This window comes from Bombus huntii, chromosome 14 (assembly GCF_024542735.1).
Source record: "Bombus huntii isolate Logan2020A chromosome 14, iyBomHunt1.1, whole genome shotgun sequence".
Classification (NCBI taxonomy): Eukaryota; Metazoa; Arthropoda; class Insecta; order Hymenoptera; family Apidae; genus Bombus; species Bombus huntii.
The window spans coordinates 11,051,751-11,074,300 of NC_066251.1; the positions used below are offsets into that span (position 1 = coordinate 11,051,751).

The window sequence follows — 22,550 nt, forward strand, 5'->3', positions numbered from 1 at the left end:
TCTTAAAAAAAACTTAATATTTATCGAATAATGAATTACTAAGTAACAATGTTAACTTTTTCTTTCCAGTCTAAAAGTTTGGCAGTAATAAAAGACGTGTGTTATAACTGTTGGTTTTATTATATATAATTCGTCTCAAAACATGTTTTAAGTTAAAAAAGAAAAGAACATTTAACATCTGCTTTTTGCACTTAACAGATATCAGGCAACTAATTATAATAATCATTCTTTTAACAATACTAATTAACAATAACATTAATTATTTATAAAATAATATAAGTGGACGGTTATATATAACAAAAAATATTTTGTTCCGCATTTTTATAAAATATCTTAAATCTAAGTTCGAAATTGGTTTAGTTACTTGGAACGGTTTACATTGTAGAAAGAATTTAGTAGCCCTGTTATTTCAGTTTTTATATCGTTTATCCACTTATAACATATGAAGACTTCATTCCAAAAAATATGCTATACATATTTATCAGTCTAATATTAATCTGTAGTATGTGTTGTTGCACAGAATCAATCTCCATATATCTTATTTTCACATTATGCTACTTATATCATAAATATAATTCTGCTTACAATTCAATTAATATCAATAAAATTTTTATTGCATTTATATTCTATTAACGCACACATAAATTTGTCAATAGAAACAATAATGAAAGTAAAGAAACTACAGCAGTACATAAAGTTTTGTTATGGTCTTCTGTGGTACTTAATAGCATTTAAAAAATTATCATGGTTACTGCTCAAAAATTTGCAAATATCTTGTATAAGTGTATATGCAATTATGTTACCTTTTTTTTATAAATTATTGTATATTGCAAAGATTCAATTTTTGGAGGTATTAAACGTAAGTAGAATGTCTTGCTTAACTTAAAATTATCTAATATTTTGTTTTTAAATGTCTAATTCGACATAAATTCATCTTTGATTATATGCTTTATATACAAATTGTAATTTAAGTACATTGTATCACGTCGTAATTTATAGAAACTCTTTGAAAATATGTAACAGTTCTGCAATATTTTAAACAAACTGCTATAAAAAGCTGTTTGGCTGTTTAAAAACACAACTCTATTTATATTTGTGAAAATTATAAATAACATTATACCGAAATTAATGTAACGTTAAAAGACATTGCATTCGATACCTTATTAATGCAATAAAATATTAAATTTATTCTAAACAATGCAAAATTCATTATTTCTGATTTTTGCATTATTCACTTAAAGTACATAAACGTGTCATCTGGAGTATACTCATACATTGTATATTACATCCAAATAATTGAGATAAAATTTTATTTTTTACTCCTTGGAGAAATATCACAATTGTTTCTAATTTTATATTTATATATATATATATATTCTCTTCAGAAATTGGACACAATTATGCCATTTCTTTTTAATTATGCAATGATTATCTTAATAGTGTTTAGGAATTTCTCGAAATATATTTCTAAGAGAAGTTATTATTATTTCGAGAGAGTATTAATGTTATTTGCAATTTAACTTACAAATTATATGTCCAAGTACCTTTTGCTGACTGAATGTAGCGAAGAGGGACAATTGTGTTTCTAACATCGGGACTTTTTGATCTTCTTACACAATCCTGACTCAAAACCCTGCATCCTGGACTTAGAGCTAAACCATTAAAGTTACTGCGGGGGATGCTGTCACTACTTGCCACTCTTCTAACATCATTGGTTTTCCTTTCTTCACAGTTACCAACTACTGACATTAAATTATCTGGTACAGAGTCCCTAAGTTTATATGCATTCTGATTATTTCCAAAATATTTTGAATTTGTGTTAACAGATATATTTTTGGGACTTCGCATTGAACAAGTTTCCACATAACCGTTACGACGAACTTTTTGTTTATCAGCGTTATCATCGATCGAATGCCGATCATATGTAGGATGATCAAGATTACAGTTTGCATCGTTATCAATACACTGGCAAGGAATTACCATACTATCAAGAGAATCCGAAAATTCAGGACTTGGAATTGAAGAAACACTACCCATATGAGAGAAGGTAACCGTCCCCTGAGTATTTTGGGGACGGCGTCAGAAACATCATTCTTCTAATTCATCCATTCGATTTCTAACTGCCATTTCTACCACTTCCAAACTCGGATAGTCAAGCTCTTTAACTAAGCATAAAACAGCTGATAAAATGTTGGAATTCTAAAATCACAATATTTTGTTATTTCTGTTCCATATTTCTAGATTTGTATAAAAACACATGAAACATACTCTTGTAACAGGCCTCCTGTGATAGTGAAACTGTGATCTACACTTCTCCTTATCTGAATGTCTTACCCATCCATGCACTTGGTTTAAATCTTCCTGTAATATTGAAAAATTCTATTCTGTTCATTATTTTAGCTAGAAAGAGAGTCAACATGTTTCAAATTAACATTAATTTTTAATTCTAACCCTCTCTACATTATGATGAACTGCCATTCGTCTAGGTTGAGATGATGGTTGATGTTGCTCTTCATAATCTTTAATTCTATGGTCATGATGTTCTTTATATTCAGATTTCAGTCTATTATCGTAGTCATAACTATTTCTATCTGCCCGTCTTTCATCTATAATTTCATTTGTAGAGTATTGTGTCCTTGGAGATGTTGGTGCGTATGTTCGTTGTGGTGTATCATTATTACTATATTCTGCATAAGATCTTCTGTCATCATAATCTCCATTATGTCTAGAAATTGCTGGTCGGTCATCATATTCCTAAAAATAATTATAATTCAAAAAGTATTTGTAGTGCATTTATATCTAATATTTTTAAGATTTATAGAATATTATAAAATTAATTTAAGTTAATGATTAGTTTGTATTTGTTAATAAAATTGATAATTGGATGGTCCAATGCTTCAGTGAACCATTCATTATAACTACTTATTTTAAACTGGAATCTAAACTATTTCTGTAAATTAAAGCTACTGTAAAAGTTAATACCAAATACAAAAATGTTTAAATGTCATCACAAAACAATAAAATTTATGGTCTTTTTTTTAAAATCACAATGATTTCTGTTTTTGAAATTATTCTTCATATTAATACAAATAGAAATATTAGAAAGACAAGTATATATTGCATATGATTAAATATACAAAATATATTATACTTGATTCATATTGTTTATTAATTAAGGAAAACCATTTAAAATTAACAATATCACTAAGTGATAAATTGTAAGTAACGCATAAGTTTAACTAATGAACACTAGAACTATCAAGGTAACACTAGAAGTAAATTACTACTTTGCACAAACATTGTGCAATCTATAGGATGTACCTTGATCATTTCAATAGTGTTAGTGGCCACGTTTTCACTGATGTTGCGCGACTCTGTACGTATAGTGTCATCTTTGCTTTGATTCTTTGACTGTCCATTCTGTTGCTGTCAGTATATGATTGCAGACAAAAGGAGCAATAATAAAATCATGCTTATTCGTTAAATATTAATTTAGATATATTGCTCAACAATGTTACTAAGATGGAGAATTAATTATATTTCTAAGTTTAGTACTAAAATAAAATCAATTTATTGAGAACTTTAATATATAGAATAATTATTTTCTTTCATATTTTCACTACACATATAAACATATTAGTATAAATCCTTTTACATGCAAAATAAACATACAATTGACTTACCTCATACGTATACTGATTATTTTGAGAATAATGGTGTGATGGTGATGCATTATAATTTGCATTTCTATGATCTGGATCATGGTACTCTTCTTGAGCATGTTGTGTTTCTTCAAAACTTCTCTGTGAACAAGTAGTTTTATAAGTCTTATAACAAATTATACCTGCACATTAAATAAATGTATGCATATTTATATATGTCATAGCATAATGAGAACATAATATAATGCATAATTTTTATAACAAAATTATCATAAAAGGTTTATAAAATTATTATAAATGAAATTATTATAAAAATAATTGATACAGCTTGAATTTTATATTACCTGATCACTTGAGGAACTATATCTTCGATGTCGAATCACTTCAGTTTCTTCAATATACTCAGTAGTAATATCCTAATTGTGTAAATGTTATTCAAATGTTAAGACTTTGTTAAAAACGTATTAACATATCATAACATTCTGTTTTTATGAAATCATTATGATAGGATTAAACAAAAAAATAGATTAAAATTTAATGGTAGATTTAGTTAATAATATTTGCACAACATATATCATTAATAAAACCAAAGTTTCAATGAAGACATTATATATAGCAAAGTAATAAAAAATGATTTATACAAATATAGTGTGAAGAAGGCCTATTTTTATAAATAGTTTTACCTCTGGACTAACTGCATCTGATTGTGGTGGAGAAGCATACATGTCAAGAGGATGGACTAAAACACGACCTCTTGTTAATGCAGTTTGCACTTCCTCAGGTGATACTATTTCATCATCGAGCTTTTGTAGATTTGGTAAAGCTTTTAAAACTGCTAACCGATAACTAGAAATAAATAAATTACTTAACTAACCTACTCAGATAATTAATAAATCTTTTAATTGCCATACACAATACCCTTCTTTCTCAGCACAAGGATTTTCACCAAGCCATAAATTTCTTAAATTTGGTAAACCTTGAAGATAACAAACTTCATTCAAATCTTCAATATTATTATTTCTAACAAATAATTCTTGAAGACTTAAACAGTATTGAAAATCAGCAAGGGTGTTGATATGGTTAACACTATAAACAAATGAAAAAGATTTTAAAATATAATATAGTATTAATATGAATATGTTACATGTTATTTATGTTTATATTAAAGTTTATTATATTTTTAATGCCATATTACAATTACTTAGCTTTGCTAAAAATTACAAAAATGGATTTCAAAATAAAATCAAAATATATAAACCCAATTGTAATATAAGGTTACATGAACATAGAAAGTTACATGCTTAAAATACATAGGATCACTAAGGTAAAATGTTTCATATAGAAAGGTGGGTGTAACCACCTAAGTAAATGAGATTATATATTATATTCTTATATATTTATTTTTTTTTTATTCTTATATATATACATTCTATTCTGTATATTTTATATATTAGATGTGTAATAAATGCTGTTATTTCACTAAATTCCATTTCATTTAAATTAATTTAAATAAAATCTATTATATTACTAATAGAATTTTTAATATTGATGTCATTCTTAATATACATTATAAAAAACATTATGTGCCAGTATTTATATCAAATTAGTTTTATTTTTCTTCAAGGATATTGAAATATATTACAATGAATTCAAAATATGTGGGTAGAACAACTTCTGAGGTAGTAGGTTGTGCCTATGATCTTGAGGTTTATATAAACCTCTCCATAGTAGGAATGCATTAGAGAATGCATTAAAAATTATGAACAAGTGAGATCATTACTATTATGAACTCTTCTTATAAAACAATTTTCAAGTAATAATTTCTACATAATTTATATGTATATATGTGTGTGTGTGTGTATATATATATATATATATATATATATATATATATATATATATATATATATATATATATATATATATATATATATAAATCTCAAGATTATGATCTTAATTATTTACCTTAATGACAGTACTTCCACATTTTTCATTTTCCTTAAAATGCTTACATCAGTCAATTCTGTACCCCTATATTAACAATATAAATAAATTAATTTATGTAAATATTTAGCTGTATATTATATATTTATAAATATTTAAAAAAAAAATTATTTCACAAAAGACAACTCGAAATAGTTTACTAATTGTTTAACATTATAAATTAAATACAAGCATGTATAATAACTTTATTAATTTGTATTTATTTTTATCATTATTAAGAAATGTTTTCATTCTATTAAATATAACAAAACCTAAAATATTTATAATTATTGGAGTAATCTATTTTCCAATAAGAACATAAAACAACTATAAATCGTACTACTGGAACTCTTTAAAAAATAAGCATGTACTACAGTGAACATGTCATTTTAATATAATTACACATAAAATCAATTACATAGTAGTAGAATAAATAACAACTCATTTGAGAAGGGTAATATCGTTATAAACACTTACCAACAATTAAGTTTTTTTACGGCAGAGAAGTCAGACATTCGCGTCCGAGCCACGACCATTTCTTCTGTTAACTTTACCATTATGAAGTTTGTAATTCATATAAATATACTTGAAATAAAGTAGTAATAAAAGATTTTGCAGATGTTAATAACAATTATAAAAAATATGCGATTCAGACCATCATTACAAATTTCTTAACTGTAAATCAAAAACGCAACCAAAACCCATCGCCATGATGGTGTGCCATCAACTAATTGAAAAGTATTACGGTATACGGTAAGATTACAAAGCTTTCACAAAATACTGAAACATTCTCAATACTGATATGTATTCTACCAGTTCCAAAGGTACATTTCACGAATTACCGCCTCTAGCGGTTGAATGGCCGAACTATACACTGGTTTCTTCTTTTGGTAGGAGAAATGTATGTGTGCTCAGCGAGAGGGGAAATGTGCGTTTGATTTTGTACCACGTGGGCTGTACAAAGTTGACCGAAAACAAACGCTTAGTGTCGATTCGAAAACGAACGGCAAAACGCTACGTTGTACCACGACTTTTATGACTTTCCGATCATTATTTTCGCACGAGAAGTTGTTTTAGCTCTATTGATTGAGCAACGAAATCAAGTTTTTGTAAAACTGCACAATTACATAAATTATTATACAGAAAATTATAAACATTGTAAAATTGTACAATTATTGTAAATTTGCAAATTGAATAACTACAATAATCTTATTTTGCAAATAAGCAAATGGTTTTAATTGCTTGAAATCTTTTCAACAATCACAATCCTCAAATCCTTTCCAATTTCTATAAGTTCAAGAAATAAGTCGTAGAAAATGACGAAAAGGTTCGAGAAAACTGGTAAGTATTAAGAGGATAAGATAGCATAAGAAATATTTGAAACCTTTTGAAATTGCTGAAAACGACGTCATTTTCTGAGAAATTCTGTCGTCAAAAAAAATTTGTCGATCGAAAGAACAATTTTGTATCAGGAAAACATAATAGCATAAAAGGTGGCACAATTTCGCTAATTCTTGGAAATTACGTCATATTCCAGGAATTTTTTTAAAGTTGAAATTTTCGAGTTTTCGAAAAAGATTTTCGTCAGTCTCGATTTTGTATCAAGAGAATATAATTTGGTATATAGTATTGAATAATAGAAAGGATAAATAACAAGACTGTAATACGCCGTTAAACTATTCTGATTTATTGAAAACCTTTCTAAATATATTTTATGCTATATTATATTATATTATATTATTGTAGAGGATGGATCTGTTCAAATATCACTATTACAGTCTATAAGTCGTGAGCACTTTATTAAAGAAATGCTTTGATACAAAGCGCAAGTCCTGGTCGCGTCCTGCTGCGTCGCGTTGATGCCTCGACCTGTCGGCGTCCTGTTGATACCGATCCGCCACATTATATTATATTTTATTTCATTATATTTTATTTTAGTTTGTTTTATTTTATTATACATTTTATTTGCAATAAATAATTTTATTTTTTATCGTAACATATAATCATTTCCACGAAGATCGTTACGGCTAGTTGCTGTTGGTTCCTGTTGGGTGCTTGTGACATCCTGATTGTTGTTTCTACTCCCAAGGTGGCTTTTCTGTAATCTATACAAAAAAAAGCAATGTACTTCTAATATTTAATTAAACTTTTAAGCAATTTTTATGTTTTTTTCGTCCTTAACTTTCATTGGTCGGTGATATGAATGTATATTTTTCGCCGTGCAAGCGAAATATGCATATAGTTCGACCGTTTGCAGATAGAGGGCCTTATTTCTAGTATGGATCTTCCAGCTGTTTTTTTTTAACATTGCATCAGCGATCTCTCTATTCACCTTTGATAATGCAGCTATACGACTCGTATTCATTCCTTTAATTAAGTTCAAATTTCTTTTACAAGTAATTGCGAAAAATATATAAAAATAGTAAAATATATATTATCAACAAATGCTGAAAGTTTTTGTTATAAAATATGTTCTATAGATTAATAAACTATATAATATAATTTTTCATAGCGTAATTATAGTTTGAAATGATCTTTGACTTTGAATACATTCCACTCTATATATTATTCTTTTTTATTTCTAGCTTTGTGAAATAATTTACTAGGGAAATTGTTCCCGCTTTACCGATGTACTCTTTTCTTTTTCTTTTCGTTATAGTTGGTTATAGTTAAAGTATTGAAGTTTCCTAAAATCGAAGACGCACTTGTGTTTAAAGAATGTTGATACGTACATGATAACACGTGTTGGAACATATAAGGAAGTAAAAATAAAACTTTAGTGATCATTTAATTTCTGCAACAGTGTTCATGACGCCTGACATTAGAAAAATGCAGAAGGTTGGAAAATTGAATCCTTCGATTGATATTATTCCATTACAAGGATCTAGTGGAGATTATAAATCAAAAACTATGAATAATAAACATAAAATTGATTCTTCTCATAAATACTTGCGGGATCAATTACTAATATCACGTGTACAAACGGTGATTGAATTATTTTATAACTTTTAGAATTTTTAATTTAACAAGTGTCTAAAATCAACACTTTTTATATTATGCAGTTTACGTGGTAAATTTATGCATTGAACCTTAAAATATAATATGCAATAACTGTGTAATGCATATAAATAATTTTATACAAACTAGTTAAATACTTGTATATAATGTCGCTTTTTTAAATAAAATTGTATTTTATTTTACACTTTGAACATCTTTATGTCTTTCAATATTTTTAATTTTGTGGAAAATTACTTAATATAATCATTAATTGTTTTAAGATAATATGTTAGTACATCTTCTACTTTATACTTTAGTACTTCTGAATAATTAATTTTTTTATTGTTTTAGTATATGCATGAAAATGAAAATAAAGTCTATATTGACGTTAATGAAATGGCAGATGCTTTACAAAAGAAGTATAGAGATTACCGTATTAAAAAGCGAGGTCCCTTCAGGATATTAGTGCGTAAAGCATATGATGAACTTACAGAAATGTTTGCAAAGAAATATTGTTCTCGCGAATGGCCTGCTTATGATGATGAAGATGAAGAGGAAGAAGTTGATGTCGAGGTATATATAGATATAATATTTAAGTATGATATAGTAAATTTTGAAAGAAATATATTGGTTTTAGTCAGATCCCCAAAATACTATGTTAGATGGAATGCTCTTAAAAATGTATAAAAAATCACAAAACAAACAGAATGGAAATTCCAGTGATAAGGAACTTATAGATATTAGTAGTGATGATGATGTAAGCAAAGTAGAATCAAATTCAAATAAAATAAATGAACCTGAGATTGTGGAGAAAGATCAACAGAAACCAGGTCCATCTTCGGGTACAGAAAAAGCTGTGCATGCTAAAGAAGTCGAACAACAAACAACAGTAAATTTAAAGCTTTCTTTAATAGAGTTACATTTCTTAAACTTATTATTGTTAAATATCATCTACTTCAAATATAATTTAATATGAAATCTACATCGAAATAATAGTACTGATACATGAAGCCTATTATGCCAAAATAATGTTATACCAGAGACATTACCTCATTTACTTTTTATAGCCTAGTAAAGAAATACAACAAACTACTACAGTGAGCACAGCAGCTACTACAACAACCTCAAACACAATGGTAGAATCTTCAAAGAAGCGACAACGCGATAAAGAGGGTGATAGTAGTCAATTCATGTTCATAAAAAAAGTCAAAGGGATACCAATTTCTGAATCCAAAGTCACATTTGCTGACATAGGAGGAAATGATAAAGCTTTAAAAACTGTATGTAAATTACTTGCACATATGAAACATCCAGAAATCTTTAAGCAACTTGGTATATCTCCACCAAGAGGATTTTTACTTCATGGTCCACCTGGATGTGGAAAGACTTTATTAGCGTATGCTATTGCAGGAGTAAGATACTATTTTAGTGTCAATAGTTGGTCTAGTGTCAATAATTGGTTTTATTTGACTATTTATTTAATATTTTTGAAAACTAGGAGTTAGATATACCATTATTGAAAGTAGCAGCACCTGAATTGGTAGCAGGAGTATCAGGCGAAAGCGAAGCAAGAATTCGAGAATTATTTGAACAGGCACTTGCAATAGCACCTTGTGTAATTTTTTTAGACGAAATAGATGCTGTAGCACCACATAGAGCCACAGCTCAAAGAGAAATGGAGAGAAGAATTGTTGCACAACTGTTATCATGTTTGGATGGTAATTTACTATTATAGTTAAACTACAGTAAATTACATTAATTTTAAAATAATTTCTCAAGTAGAAAATATGTTATTGGACAGAACTCAGTTTGAAAGAAAATGGTACTAGGGTATTAGTACTTGGAGCAACAAATCGACCTGATTCATTGGACCCTGCATTAAGGAGAGCTGGCCGATTTGATCACGAAGTGTGTCTGGGTATACCAGATAGAGATGCAAGAGCAAAGATTTTAGCTGTACACACAGAAAAGGTAGCACTTGCTCCAAATGTTAGTTTATCCACAATAGCTTCACTTACACCAGGTTTTGTTGGAGCCGATTTAGTTGCATTAATTAGAGAAGCAGCTATGGCAGCTATGGACAGGTAACTGTTTAAATATTCAATAAGTATTTTAAAATTAATTTATTTAATATGGTCAATTATATTTTCCTATGTTCTTATATTCTTATTAGAATACTTGAAGACTTGAAGTCGGTTCCAGATAATAAATCTTCACAAATTCCAGAAGATAGTACTGTTATTAAGAAAAAAACTGAAAGTTTTGAAAATTCTAGTAATTTAGTCGAAGAAGTAACCATTGAACCATCTACCTCAAATCAAAATAATGTTTCTAAGTTAAATAAAACGAGTAATGCAGAGAATCATCAAGCAACTTTGGAAATGGATGTAATACAAGAAAATTCCAAATCTCCAGATTTAACAGGGTTACTTACTTGGTTGCGTAATGATCCGCCACTTCCTTCAGAAAGACTATCAAATTTATATATTGAACACAATGACTTTGAAACCGCTGTTCATATAATTCAGCCATCAGCCAAAAGAGAAGGTTTTGCAACAGTACCTGATGTTACATGGGATGATGTCGGTTCGTTACGAGATATTAGAGAAGAATTGCAAATGGCTATACTTGTAAGTATATTTATATTGGCTTAATTAAAAATATTGGAATAATTTGATACACGTTTAAAAGATATGAAATATTTTTTTTTGTTTAATATTCTAGGCTCCAATTCGACATTCCGAACACTTTATAGCGCTAGGATTAACAGCACCAACTGGAGTATTATTATGTGGTCCACCTGGTTGTGGAAAAACATTACTAGCTAAAGCTATTGCAAATGAAGCTGGTATTAATTTTATTTCTGTTAAAGGACCAGAGCTTTTAAATATGGTAATAATTTAGATGATTATAATAAATATTATAAGATGCAATTATTAAATATTTTATTTTTATTATTTCAGTATGTCGGTGAAAGTGAAAAAGCAGTTCGACAGTGTTTTATTAGAGCTAGAAATTCTGCTCCGTGCGTTATATTTTTTGACGAATTGGACGCATTGTGTCCCAGACGATCAGAAGGTGACAATTCTGCTACTTCACGTGTTGTAAATCAAATGTTGACTGAAATGGATGGAGTAGAAGGGCGACAAGGAGTATTTTTAATGGCTGCGAGCAATCGTCCTGATATTATAGATCCAGCAGTATTAAGACCAGGAAGATTAGATAAGATTTTATATGTTGATTTGCCTACCTCAGCAGATCGTGTTGACATCTTAAGAGCACTAACAAAGGTAACGTTTTTGTTTTCAAAAAACATTTTAAACAAATTTGTTCTCCTTAGAAATAAACGTATATTTATAGAATGCAACCAAACCAAAATTAGCTGCAGATGTAAATCTTGAAGAAATAGGATATAATAGTAAATGTGATGGTTATACTGGAGCCGACTTAGCAGCTTTAATCAGAGAAGCTGGAATAGAAGCATTAAGAGAATTAATGGATATGCATTATTCAGGACAACCAGAAATCTCTATGCGACATTTCGTAGTTGCATTTGATAAAATAAGACCATCCGTACAAGAGAAGGTAAACACATTTGTTTCATTAATAAAAAATAAACATTCATTTTTATAAATATAGGTTAATTGCATAACAACAATACATGTATAACTTATAGGATATCAAACACTATGAAAAATTAAAAAAATTGTATTCAATTAAAAAGAAATCCGATGATACACCTATGGAAACTCCAACAGATACACCTATAGTAGATGTAGTCATGGAACCTATGGAAACGTGAAATAAAAATAAATCTGAAATAAACATGTAAAAAATCTTCCATTACAAAGTACTTTTAAGCAGATGACAGTGAATTTCACGCAAAAAATACATATTGTATGCCTTAGCCTCATTTTTGTAGTTGAGGCATTCTAGTGTCCATCTCTGTCGATCAAAGATGTAAATGTAATATATTAGATCTTAATTTACTGTTTTAAAATAAAAACTGACGATGTTCTTTATTTTTTAAGTGTAGAATATATGCAATATGGAAGTGTTAATGACATTTTTATAAAACAAATCAAATTTATGTTCGATATATTTTTGAATAATGAAAATAATTTTATTTAGTTCAATAAAAAAGAATTAAGCTTACTATGTATACAAAAATTATTAAAAAAAAATTTATGATTCAATTTTTGTCAATAAATAAAGTTTTTTATAATTACTTATTTCATTTATTTGCCTACAAAAATAACTAATTGTGATTTTATTTCTTAATATACACTTTCTTAATATACACAATATGTGTATACATAAAAACACATTGTATTTATGAAAGACATTTATGTAAATTTACTACCTACAAATATTCCAATAATATTAAAATACTTAATATATACATAATTTTCTTATACATTATATTTTTTATTCCAATTTATTACTTATAATTCATTGTTATAATATCACTTGTTTTTCAGTCTGATATAGATATAATAAGCTAAACTCCAAAAATTAAAGCCGAATTTACACTGTTTCACTTTAGAGGTACACAGTGGATGAACACCTTTCATCCTTATTTCACCCGCGGAAGAAAGCAAAGATGAAAGCAGTGTTCAACAACGATGTTAATAAACATAACAATGTAAATTCGACTTAAGAAAACTGAAATAAACGTAATAGAATATACGTCTTAAAAAACATGTAGTATACTGTTTCAAATTATATAATACTTTAATTTACGTATAAAATAACAATATTAGGAATAATATAAAAAAATATCTAAAATAGATTTCTTGCTGAAAAATATTTTTTAATGAAATATAACTGTTTTATAAGGCAAAATATAAAACTTATTAACTTAACAACTTCATTGTGGTACATGTGGTTCTGTTGTTCGATTTTGCACAATCCAAGGATGTCTTAAAACATCTTCTAAAGGTAATCTATGATTTGCGTCAACTACTAATAGCTAGAATAAAAAAATGAAAAGTTATCGCTTATTATTTTCATATAGTCAAACTTTTTAATTATTTAATTTAATTATTTAGTTTAATAATGCACTTTTTTATTTTACAAACATAAAATAACAGCTCACCTTAGATATTAAATTTTTTGCACCTTCACTAATAAAGTTTGGAAATTTATATTGAGCTTTCTTAATTTTTATATATGTTTCATCATAAGTTTCAGCTAAAAAAGGAGGTTTACCAACTAAACATTCATAACAAAGCACACCAAGTCCCCATAAGTCTACAGTATGATCATGTGTTTTTCCAACAACCATTTCTGGTGGTAAATAATCTAAAGTACCACATAAAGTATTTCTCCTAGATGAGGGTGCATGGACAGACCATCCAAAATCTGCCATTTTTAATTCACCCTTTATACCAAGTAATAAATTTTCAGGCTTGATATCACGATGTATCACCTTTTTGCTATGACAATATTTTAAAGCATCAGCTAATTGAGATACATATGTTGCTGTTCTAATTTCATCAAAACGTTTCTCTGGTTGTGCATTCAATTCTTTAAATAATTCTCCATTTGGGGCATATTCCAAAATTAAATATACCCTTTTATCATCATGAAAATATCCATACATTTTTAAGATATTTGGATGCCTATATGAAAAATAAGAATGGTACATTTACTCTAATTCATCTTATAAAAGATATTATTTATATTGTAGCAAAAGTTGATGGAACAATCAAATGTAATTTTAAATTTAAATAAATTTTAAGATATTGAAGTTTTTATGATAACAGTCAATATTTTCTTTTTACTATAAATATTAAAATTTTTTACCTTAAATGTGTTTGAATTTCTATTTCCCTCCTAACTTGATGTTCCACATCAGCTTTCTGTATTTGTGCTTTAAATAATACTTTCATAGCAATGATGAATTTTGATTTCTTCTCTCTAGCTAGATAAACATTTCCAAATTTTCCTTTTCCCAATGGTCGTCCAATATCAAAATCAGTTAAAACCCACTTCTTTTCACTTTGACTCTTTTTATTTGTATTGCTTTGTTCTACATTCTTCTCAATGTCTCTATTTTTTTCAGTTTTATTTTCCTTGTCATCATCAGTTATATTTGATATATATGCTATCGTGTTAGAAGATATAGGTAATTTAGGTGGCGGCATCAATTCTGTTGACTTTTTAGAGCTCTTTTCTTTAATTTGTTTGATATTTGCCAAATAAGTATTGCATTGACTGTTTGTACTATTTAAATTTTCTGTATTTCTTGATGTATTCTCAGTCAATACAGAACTTACTTTTGATATCTTTAACTGTTTAAGATTATTTTCAACTTGAGAAATTGCCTTTTGTGTTTGAGACTTAGATCTCTTATCCTTCAGCATTGCTTAAATATAACCTATGATTGAAAATAGTATAAAGCATTAACAAATAGAAGTCTTCTAATAAACAATTAATTTATTACATAATGCAAGAATTAAAAATTATAAAATTATACAAAGATTCATTATATGTTAATAAAAAAATTAAAAGTCTGTAAAATATACACATATTTCGCATAAAAATTTTATAAACAATATTTAAAGAATAAAGTACAATGTATTATTTATAAGGTTACAATGAATTGATATTTTAAAAATATTTTACATAATAAAAGAAACAATGTCCAGATTTTAAATAACTATATTAAGAAATTAATAACAATAACTAAAACACTTACGTTTAAAGCAAGAAATACAAATTCTCTTACAAACGTTGTATCTTCAATTCTATTTCAAAATAACGAATTTCCACACTTTATTCTCATTGGCCAGAATATTCCATCATGTATAGAAAATAAATTACAAGATATTCAACTCTATGAAGAAGTGAGAGTCATAGTTAACAGCGCTACGTATTATAAGATCTGTAAAGACCAAAAAATTCAATAATTTCAAATTAATATTAAATTATATTAATAACTAAACATAACAAAATTACATTTTTCATATATATTTTTGCACAAATCTTATTTATATAAATATTAAGAATGTAAAATAGATGTATGGGTCTGGAAGTAAATAATAACAATAAAATTTGATAAAAATCAAATTTTAGTACTAAATTAATAATTAATGTTCATATATTACTTTTAGTATCATTAATTTAAACTAAAATATGAAATACAATATATCATTATGTACATGTGTGTCAATATAAACGGATGTAATATTTTGGGAAATATAAATAAATTTTTAAAATAATGTATTAATGTACATTTATGCATCACGATTACGATTGTAATAAACGAGAACAGCTTCTTTATAAGAATTAAACATTTGTTGTTGTAGGTTAAAGTATAAACTATTACAATAAAAGTACTTTTTATATTTTAATAGCAATTTTATATTTTACTAGGAAAAATGGACAAAATATGTATTGTTTTGTATGAATTTTAAAATATTCATTTATTTGGTAAGAGTAATATATTTATTACAGTTTAACAAACATTTGTAAACAGGGTTTCTTGTATGTCTATATTACAGACCACATTTAGAAAAATATTTTATATAGAACACAATTTATATCTTTGATACTAACTTAAAATTTAATAAAACTAAGTTACTGTAAGTGGAAACGATATAGCACAGTCGTAAAATTAGAAATTTTAGTGATGAACTAAAATTTATACGTTTCAAATACCGAAGTATCGAGTCTCTTGTAAGACCGTACGATATTAATTTGAAACTATTCCTTTCAAAAGTATATGTCTTAATCTTTAATTACATGTTAACTTTTATTAATACATTATTGTTATTGTGTAAGAAGTACTAGAGACTTATTGCTATATAGTTTTGATTACAAAGATTTTAAATGAAAGTAATTTACAAATAACATTCGCAGTTCAACATTTAAATTACCTGTACAAAATGCGTACGGTCCTAGATGCGATTATATCAATGGGTGTTTCTTTTTAAAGTTTTAATTTACAACCGGACTCTATCGTTTACACCTAATATACATAGTTCATTCTAAATATGGCCATAATTTCATATGCAATGTTAGAGTAAAATTTTTGTTATTTCAAGTACAAATTAAATTTCATTATTCAAAAGTTTCTTATCAAATAGGAATTCTCCTAATACTCCATTTGTTGCAATCATTTTGCCCAAAGTTGAAATTTTTCCTGCAAGATCACGTTGACCTTTGTATTGTTCAGTTAGAAATTCTCCAGTGAGGTAGTCCACCAACTGAAATTAATCAATTTGGAACAATGAAATAAACTTAAGATTGTAATCACATGCATTTTTTCTGCAATATAACTTACATGATAGTCATTGAAGTTGCTGTCTTTTGGCTTTTCACAGTGTTTGATAATATTGCGAATCTTTTTTGTAACGTCAGTTTCTAATTCAAGAGCGTTTTTTAGAGCTTCAATACCGTTACTCCAGGTCTCGCGCAATGGTCCCAGCTAAAAACAATATTTGTATATTTTTAATTATATGATTAAATTGTACATTATAAAACATAAATTAAAATAAAATTATATTTATAATAAAATAGTTCTAAATGCACACCGAACTGATGTCCAAGAGTTTGCTAACATCGTCTGTTAAGTGACCACGCATTAACAGATATTCAATAATTTTTATTGCATGTTCTCTTTCTTCACTGGCAGAATCAAAGAAAAACTTGCTAAATCCTGGACGATTAACTGTATCACGAGCAAAATGAGCACCCTAAAATAAAGAAGAATGTATAAATATAATATTTCTCAACAAAATACATTGTAAAACAATGAAAAAATGCAATTACCATTGCAAGATAAGTCATAGCAGCATTAATCTCAGTATTCACTTGAGCTTTCAATTCATTCGTGCATGAATTAGCCATTTGCGTCCAATTCTTTGGTATATCAAATACAGATCTGGATGTACCTACAAGTATTAATTAAGTATTTATTAATGATAAAAATACATAATATATATTTTATTAAAATTTTAAATGATACATAAAGAAATAAAAACAGCTAAAAGTAATAAACGATATTTAAAAAACTATATATAACATTTTTTACAAAATATGTTGAAATACTATTGTAACATTTCACAATACTGTAGATATATTACTTATTGAAATCATAAATAGATAATAAAGTAATGATCACATGTAATTTATCAAATCTAATGAAATCTTGTATACACTTAAGATAAGATTATATTCTCATATCTTTTATAAGTATAAAGATATATAGTTAGCTACAAATTACTTCAATTGCCATTATTTTGTTAGTGTAACTTTGAATATTATTTTTAATTTTTTCTGATACAATACATGTATTTTGATGTATTAATATATACAACAAATATACTATAGTAGATAAAAACGAAACTAGTATAAAAAATAATTATCATAAAATTGGAATAAATGTTAAAAGCTTTTATTTAAGGCTGAAAAAAAACCAGTTTGTGATATTATAAAATAAAGTCAATGATGTAAAGTAGGTTGGTTAGATTAAATTATCTGACTTCTCAGAACAATGTACAGTACACATTTATATTGAATGTGGACTTTAGAACAAGTAATCAATACGTTTACATTGTCACGTAAAGCTTATCAAGTGTTATCATTGTACAAATAAGATAGTCGATAATGCTTACTAATTAACAGTCTAGAATCATGAAAGTCTACTAGCTTGTTCTGAAGCTTAGAAAATTATGTATCAAATATCTTTTTAATACAAAAAGATAATTAATTTTCAAGATAAATTATTACAAATAAATACATAAAATGTAACATAGTAGTGAAGAATATATAAAACTTATAAAGTCAAATTTAGTTTTATTATAGTATAATTACTGGCTCTAATTGTTATATTATTTTATTAATGTATTTTGTACCTAATATAGAATAATTTTCTTTTTAGTTATATGTACAACAGTAATATTGATCATGGATTTTCAATAATAATGTACATTGAAATATTTTATCTTTGTTCATTCATATAAAGTAATAACTTTTAATTAGGCTAAAAAAATATTAAGAATATAAAGAGTATAATATAAAATATATAAGATATAAAACATACAAAATATACAAATTTTATACATAAAAATAATGTTAAATTATCTGAAATACATATTTATTTCAAAGAACACAAATATACGGTAAAAGTACATGTAACATGATAAATAATCCAATGAACGAGGAAATTAAAAAATTTATATTATAGGCATTGGATCATAATCATTTTCACAATATCTAATATATATTTCTGGCAATGTTTATACATACGAATAATGACACAATGAGAGCTATGAAATCATATTCATGACAAATAAGTTCAGTTACCTAAAATGTTCAAAAGTCAGGTGAAGAATATAAAGGAGTGTTCAGAGGATCAATATTATTGTCAATATTTAACATTCTCAACATTTTATTGACAATATATATATAGATGGTCTAGAGTCTAGGGAATAATCTCTTATATACCATAATGTTGAGAATCTTAAATATTAACAATGATATTGATTGTCTAAACGCATTGTAATATGTAAAATTATGTTCTTTCAAAATAACAGAAAAATAATATTACATGAAAATTAATGTATTAAAACATAGAATATAGAGGTAATTGATAATGTTTATAATTTTAGAACACTAATATTTAAAGCTAATATTGTTTAATTTTTAATATTGTTATTTGAAACACATTGAAATTTTACATCAAATAAAACACGAATTAGAGAAAATAATGTACAATATATCTTCCTTACATATATTACGTTTTAAGGAAAAGAAGTTGTTTACGAGGAATACATATACGCATTAAGTTGTTGCATTACGACACGAACAGATTATAATTATATACATATATTACTTCGCTGTATTATTAGGTGCTAATTAAAACATATCAAAATTAGTAAATACCTGTATGTTTAGCATCTTTTTAGGAAATAAAAAACAGTTTGTCCAAGGACAATACGGACTTAAAAATGGAGAGGATAAGAAATCACAATGGAATCTGTTAGGAAATACCATGCTAACCTTAATCGATGTTTTTACACAAAAATGTTAAAAGAGTATTCAAAACAAACATTGTAAGATAAATAATAGACTTACATTGAAGTTTATTTCCTAGCGATCCATTGATGCAAAGAAAAGTGACGAGGAAAATGTAAATCAGCTTCATTGTTGAATTCCTTCAGAGGCTAGAATTCGAAAAATCGCGAAAGCACTTGTAATTTTACTTTTCGGGAGCAACCTTTATACGCACTGGTATAGAAGGCTGCTTTTAGTGAAGCTAGATAAGAGAACGTATGTGAACTAAACACGATGTACGATCATAGATTATTTAATAATTGACCAACAAATGCGTATCATTCGTAAGTAGTCGACGGGGACGAACTGGAATTTTCTATCCCCTTTCTATCACGCATGCGCCCTACCTATCAGCTGACTATGACTGTGTGAAAACTACCAACGAATACGGTTCTTCAACGTTCATTGTTGGAAGAACGTCGAAGCGAGAGTATTCACGTTTCCTTCCTTTGTACAAGCACATTATTTGATCAGGTATGTGAATATAGGCAATTTCAATCTCATTTATTAATGTACAAATATTTATATAGTATAAATAGAAGATAAAATTAATGCAATAATGAAAAATTTTTAATTATATGTTACTTCATTATCATTTGATATATGAGATACTACGCATTTGTAAATGTAATAACGAAAATACCGATGTACAGCATTTGATATCTATTGATAATATAAATTTTTCTTTCTTTATTATAGGCGCGTGACATATACGTATTATATGTGCGAATCCACATCATTTATTTTGTATCTTAAGCCATATTCAGTATTCTATTCGTAACTGGGCTATCGTACATCTTTATTATCGCTTTTCAGTTATTAATTTAGCATATTCTTATAAGTGTGAAATTAGTTACACATACTATTTAAAATTTAACGTCGTTATCATTAATCACACATTTGTAATGTACTTTGAAGTTATTAAAATTATTAAGATTATAATTCCTTAATAAACTGATATTAGAAATAAAAATGGATTTTAACAATTTTAGATAAATTAAAATAATATTAGATACTTGATCCCTTATATTTAAATAGCACAAATATTCAATATTTTATTTATTATTTAAAATTGCAGAAAACATGTTGTTCTTTGGAATATTATCCATTCTTCTGGCAGTTGCTGCTGCTGAAGATACATGCTATGATGATTCACTAGCAGTATGTGACCCAATACCAAAAGGTGATACAGAAATATTTAATATTTTAAAGACTTATACCTCTATTGAAATTTCTTTGTGCTTATAAATATATTAATATTTAAATTTTTAGATGGAAAATCAATGTTAAACTGTAATGCAAAATATGGACATATTGAAAGACATCCTCTGATTGATCTTCAATCATATGCAAATGCTAATATAAGAGTCAGCTTCGAATTTTTGCTAATGTCTAGTTATTTTGGAAATTATGAAGATCAACGTCATGGATTTAAGAAATTATATCGTAAATTTTCTGATGAATTGTGGGAGGATGCAATTAACATAATCAAATATGTTACCAAACGAGGTGACACAATGGACTTCAATCAACCACCACATTTGACAGAACCTGTATGTTGATTGTTGCACTTTATAATTCATATATTGTATAACATAAAAAGAGACAAAGATGTCAAAATTTGTTAATGTTTTATATCTTTTTTTTAGACTTACGAACGAAAAGTAACATATGAATTGAATGAACTTCACAGTTTAGCCAAAGCACTTGACAGACAAAAGGAACTTGCGAATAAAGCCTTGAATATACATCATGACATTACAAAGAATGATAAGATAAACGATGCTGGTGTTGCTCATTATGTTGAAGAGAGATTCATAGAACCACAGACTGATCGTGTTCGAGATTTGGCCGGCTATATAAATGATTTGAAGAATTTATTAACTGGAAATGATCATTCTATAGCTCTATTTTTGTTTGATGAATATCTTAAGAATAGTTTGTAACTTGTTTACAACTGAAGTTAAAAAAACAAATCAGAATTTCATATCTACTATATTTTAAAAATTCCCTATATGAATAAGTTATGAATAAGTTATCCATAACAAAATATTTTACATTTTTCAGTTATGCAGAATTCTACATTTAGAATTAATAAATATATATGGTGTTATTTTTTGACACATTTCATCTAATAAAGTGTATACTTCATAAATCGTTTCTTTTAATTTCTACATTAATTATTTTTTATATATATTAGGCAATAACAGAGAGAAACTTTCTGAAAGAAACTCATAGTTAAAAGATTATGTTAAGACTATATAACTATATGTGATTAAGACTACATGGCTATATATAAAATAGACTATAGTTAAGAAATGAATTTCATTAAATATATAGAAATAAAGAAGAATGTAATTTTCTTTTCCAGCATTAATGCACTTAATATATATGAAAAATAGTTCTACAGTTAGTACTTGAAGTTACTAAAATTAAATTTGATTTCATATTAAGCAAATTCTATATTTCATTTTCTTTTTTGTAAAAGATATGTATAAGATGTATAATAATGAACAAACAATAACATATATTTTATTCTTCATTTTTATGAATTGGTTGTGTACATAGTATTTAATTATACCGAATATACATATATATATATTTTTAATATGTATGTGCTATTGGAATAATTTATCACTTTAATCATATATGTGATTTTACGAAGCTGATTTAATCAATAGTGTTATTGTTATTATATATTTAAATTAACTATTACAAAATGAAGACATATTAGTGAAATATTATAATTATAATATATCCTTATAAAAACAAGAAATTATACAAAAAATTATATTTTTTTAAATTAAATTTCTATTAAAATTACCAAATAATAGTATATTATTT

At 26.6% G+C, this 22,550-nt stretch overlaps 5 protein-coding genes across 12 annotated transcripts; 2 read left to right on the forward strand and 3 right to left on the reverse strand.

Moving 5' to 3' along the window:
* Nucleotides 1-101: 101 nt before the first annotated feature.
* Nucleotides 102-6,601, reverse strand: LOC126873476 (cilia- and flagella-associated protein 410). 5 transcript variants are annotated; one of them, XM_050634353.1, is made up of 10 exons: nt 6,123-6,594; nt 5,628-5,693; nt 4,581-4,748; nt 4,346-4,508; nt 4,007-4,078; nt 3,684-3,803; nt 3,322-3,426; nt 2,452-2,754; nt 2,269-2,379; nt 102-2,199 (listed from the first exon to the last, which is right to left on the reverse strand). In XM_050634353.1, exons 1-10 carry the CDS (start codon nt 6,200-6,202, stop codon nt 2,089-2,091), a joined length of 1,299 nt encoding a protein of 432 aa, XP_050490310.1. In that variant the 5' UTR covers nt 6,203-6,594; the 3' UTR covers nt 102-2,088. The 5 variants fall into 5 exon arrangements, with proteins under 5 accessions (XP_050490310.1, XP_050490311.1, XP_050490312.1 ...); XM_050634354.1 differs by having other exon boundaries at nt 2,269-2,361; nt 6,123-6,585; XM_050634355.1 differs by lacking the exon at nt 4,007-4,078 and having other exon boundaries at nt 6,123-6,601.
* Nucleotides 6,602-7,908: 1,307 nt separating this feature from the next.
* On the forward strand, nt 7,909-12,870 carry LOC126872935 (nuclear valosin-containing protein-like). 4 transcript variants are annotated; one of them, XM_050633214.1, is made up of 12 exons: nt 7,909-8,041; nt 8,305-8,630; nt 8,994-9,215; nt 9,280-9,531; nt 9,710-10,054; nt 10,141-10,360; nt 10,444-10,726; nt 10,816-11,272; nt 11,367-11,534; nt 11,606-11,932; nt 12,003-12,227; nt 12,319-12,870. In XM_050633214.1, exons 2-12 carry the CDS (start codon nt 8,454-8,456, stop codon nt 12,442-12,444), a joined length of 2,802 nt encoding a protein of 933 aa, XP_050489171.1. In that variant the 5' UTR covers nt 7,909-8,041; nt 8,305-8,453; the 3' UTR covers nt 12,445-12,870. The 4 variants fall into 4 exon arrangements, with proteins under 4 accessions (XP_050489171.1, XP_050489172.1, XP_050489173.1 ...); XM_050633215.1 differs by lacking the exon at nt 7,909-8,041 and having other exon boundaries at nt 8,093-8,715; XM_050633216.1 differs by lacking the exon at nt 7,909-8,041 and having other exon boundaries at nt 8,093-8,715; nt 9,284-9,531.
* Nucleotides 12,871-13,430: 560 nt separating this feature from the next.
* LOC126872950 (aurora kinase C-like) lies at nt 13,431-15,887 on the reverse strand. The gene is made up of 4 exons (XM_050633241.1): nt 15,346-15,887; nt 14,451-15,024; nt 13,741-14,266; nt 13,431-13,614 (listed from the first exon to the last, which is right to left on the reverse strand). Exons 2-4 carry the CDS (start codon nt 15,008-15,010, stop codon nt 13,513-13,515), a joined length of 1,188 nt encoding a protein of 395 aa, XP_050489198.1. The 5' UTR covers nt 15,011-15,024; nt 15,346-15,887; the 3' UTR covers nt 13,431-13,512.
* Nucleotides 15,888-16,041: 154 nt separating this feature from the next.
* LOC126872953 (ferritin subunit) lies at nt 16,042-20,012 on the reverse strand. Its single transcript, XM_050633243.1, has 5 exons — nt 19,728-20,012; nt 17,421-17,542; nt 17,183-17,344; nt 16,933-17,076; nt 16,042-16,855 (listed from the first exon to the last, which is right to left on the reverse strand). The coding sequence occupies exons 1-5, from the start codon at nt 19,795-19,797 to the stop codon at nt 16,700-16,702; spliced, it is 654 nt and encodes a 217-aa protein (XP_050489200.1). The 5' UTR covers nt 19,798-20,012; the 3' UTR covers nt 16,042-16,699.
* An 11-nt stretch (nt 20,013-20,023) lies between these two features.
* Nucleotides 20,024-21,861, forward strand: LOC126872952 (uncharacterized). Its single transcript, XM_050633242.1, has 4 exons — nt 20,024-20,180; nt 20,785-20,889; nt 20,979-21,259; nt 21,356-21,861. The coding sequence occupies exons 2-4, from the start codon at nt 20,790-20,792 to the stop codon at nt 21,650-21,652; spliced, it is 678 nt and encodes a 225-aa protein (XP_050489199.1). The 5' UTR covers nt 20,024-20,180; nt 20,785-20,789; the 3' UTR covers nt 21,653-21,861.
* The last annotated feature ends 689 nt before the right edge of the window (nt 21,862-22,550 follow it).

What these genes read in the sequence shown, in the direction of transcription:
- LOC126873476 (XM_050634353.1), bottom strand. Translation starts at nt 6,202, where the DNA reads ATGGTAAAGTTAACAGAAGAAATGGTCGTGGCTCGGACGCGAATGTCT. An exon ending in GTGGAAGTACTGTCATTAAG is followed by an intron (nt 4,749 to 5,627) that starts GTAAATAATTAA and finishes ATTTGTTTATAG; the next exon opens with TGTTAACCATATCAACACCC. An exon ending in ATAATCAGTATACGTATGAG is followed by an intron (nt 3,427 to 3,683) that starts GTAAGTCAATTG and finishes ATATACTGACAG; the next exon opens with CAACAGAATGGACAGTCAAA.
- LOC126872935 (XM_050633214.1), top strand. Translation starts at nt 8,454, where the DNA reads ATGACGCCTGACATTAGAAAAATGCAGAAGGTTGGAAAATTGAATCCT. An exon ending in AAGTCGAACAACAAACAACA is followed by an intron (nt 9,532 to 9,709) that starts GTAAATTTAAAG and finishes TACTTTTTATAG; the next exon opens with CCTAGTAAAGAAATACAACA. An exon ending in AATTGCAAATGGCTATACTT is followed by an intron (nt 11,273 to 11,366) that starts GTAAGTATATTT and finishes TTAATATTCTAG; the next exon opens with GCTCCAATTCGACATTCCGA.
- LOC126872950 (XM_050633241.1), bottom strand. Translation starts at nt 15,010, where the DNA reads ATGCTGAAGGATAAGAGATCTAAGTCTCAAACACAAAAGGCAATTTCT. An exon ending in GAAATTCAAACACATTTAAG is followed by an intron (nt 14,267 to 14,450) that starts GTAAAAAATTTT and finishes TTTTTCATATAG; the next exon opens with GCATCCAAATATCTTAAAAA. An exon ending in CAAAAAATTTAATATCTAAG is followed by an intron (nt 13,615 to 13,740) that starts GTGAGCTGTTAT and finishes TTTTTATTCTAG; the next exon opens with CTATTAGTAGTTGACGCAAA.
- LOC126872953 (XM_050633243.1), bottom strand. Translation starts at nt 19,797, where the DNA reads ATGAAGCTGATTTACATTTTCCTCGTCACTTTTCTTTGCATCAATGGA. An exon ending in GCTAGGAAATAAACTTCAAT is followed by an intron (nt 17,543 to 19,727) that starts GTAAGTCTATTA and finishes TAATACTTGTAG; the next exon opens with GTACATCCAGATCTGTATTT. An exon ending in GCAACTTCAATGACTATCAT is followed by an intron (nt 16,856 to 16,932) that starts GTAAGTTATATT and finishes GATTAATTTCAG; the next exon opens with TTGGTGGACTACCTCACTGG.
- LOC126872952 (XM_050633242.1), top strand. Translation starts at nt 20,790, where the DNA reads ATGTTGTTCTTTGGAATATTATCCATTCTTCTGGCAGTTGCTGCTGCT. An exon ending in ATGTGACCCAATACCAAAAG is followed by an intron (nt 20,890 to 20,978) that starts GTGATACAGAAA and finishes TTAAATTTTTAG; the next exon opens with ATGGAAAATCAATGTTAAAC. An exon ending in CACCACATTTGACAGAACCT is followed by an intron (nt 21,260 to 21,355) that starts GTATGTTGATTG and finishes TCTTTTTTTTAG; the next exon opens with ACTTACGAACGAAAAGTAAC.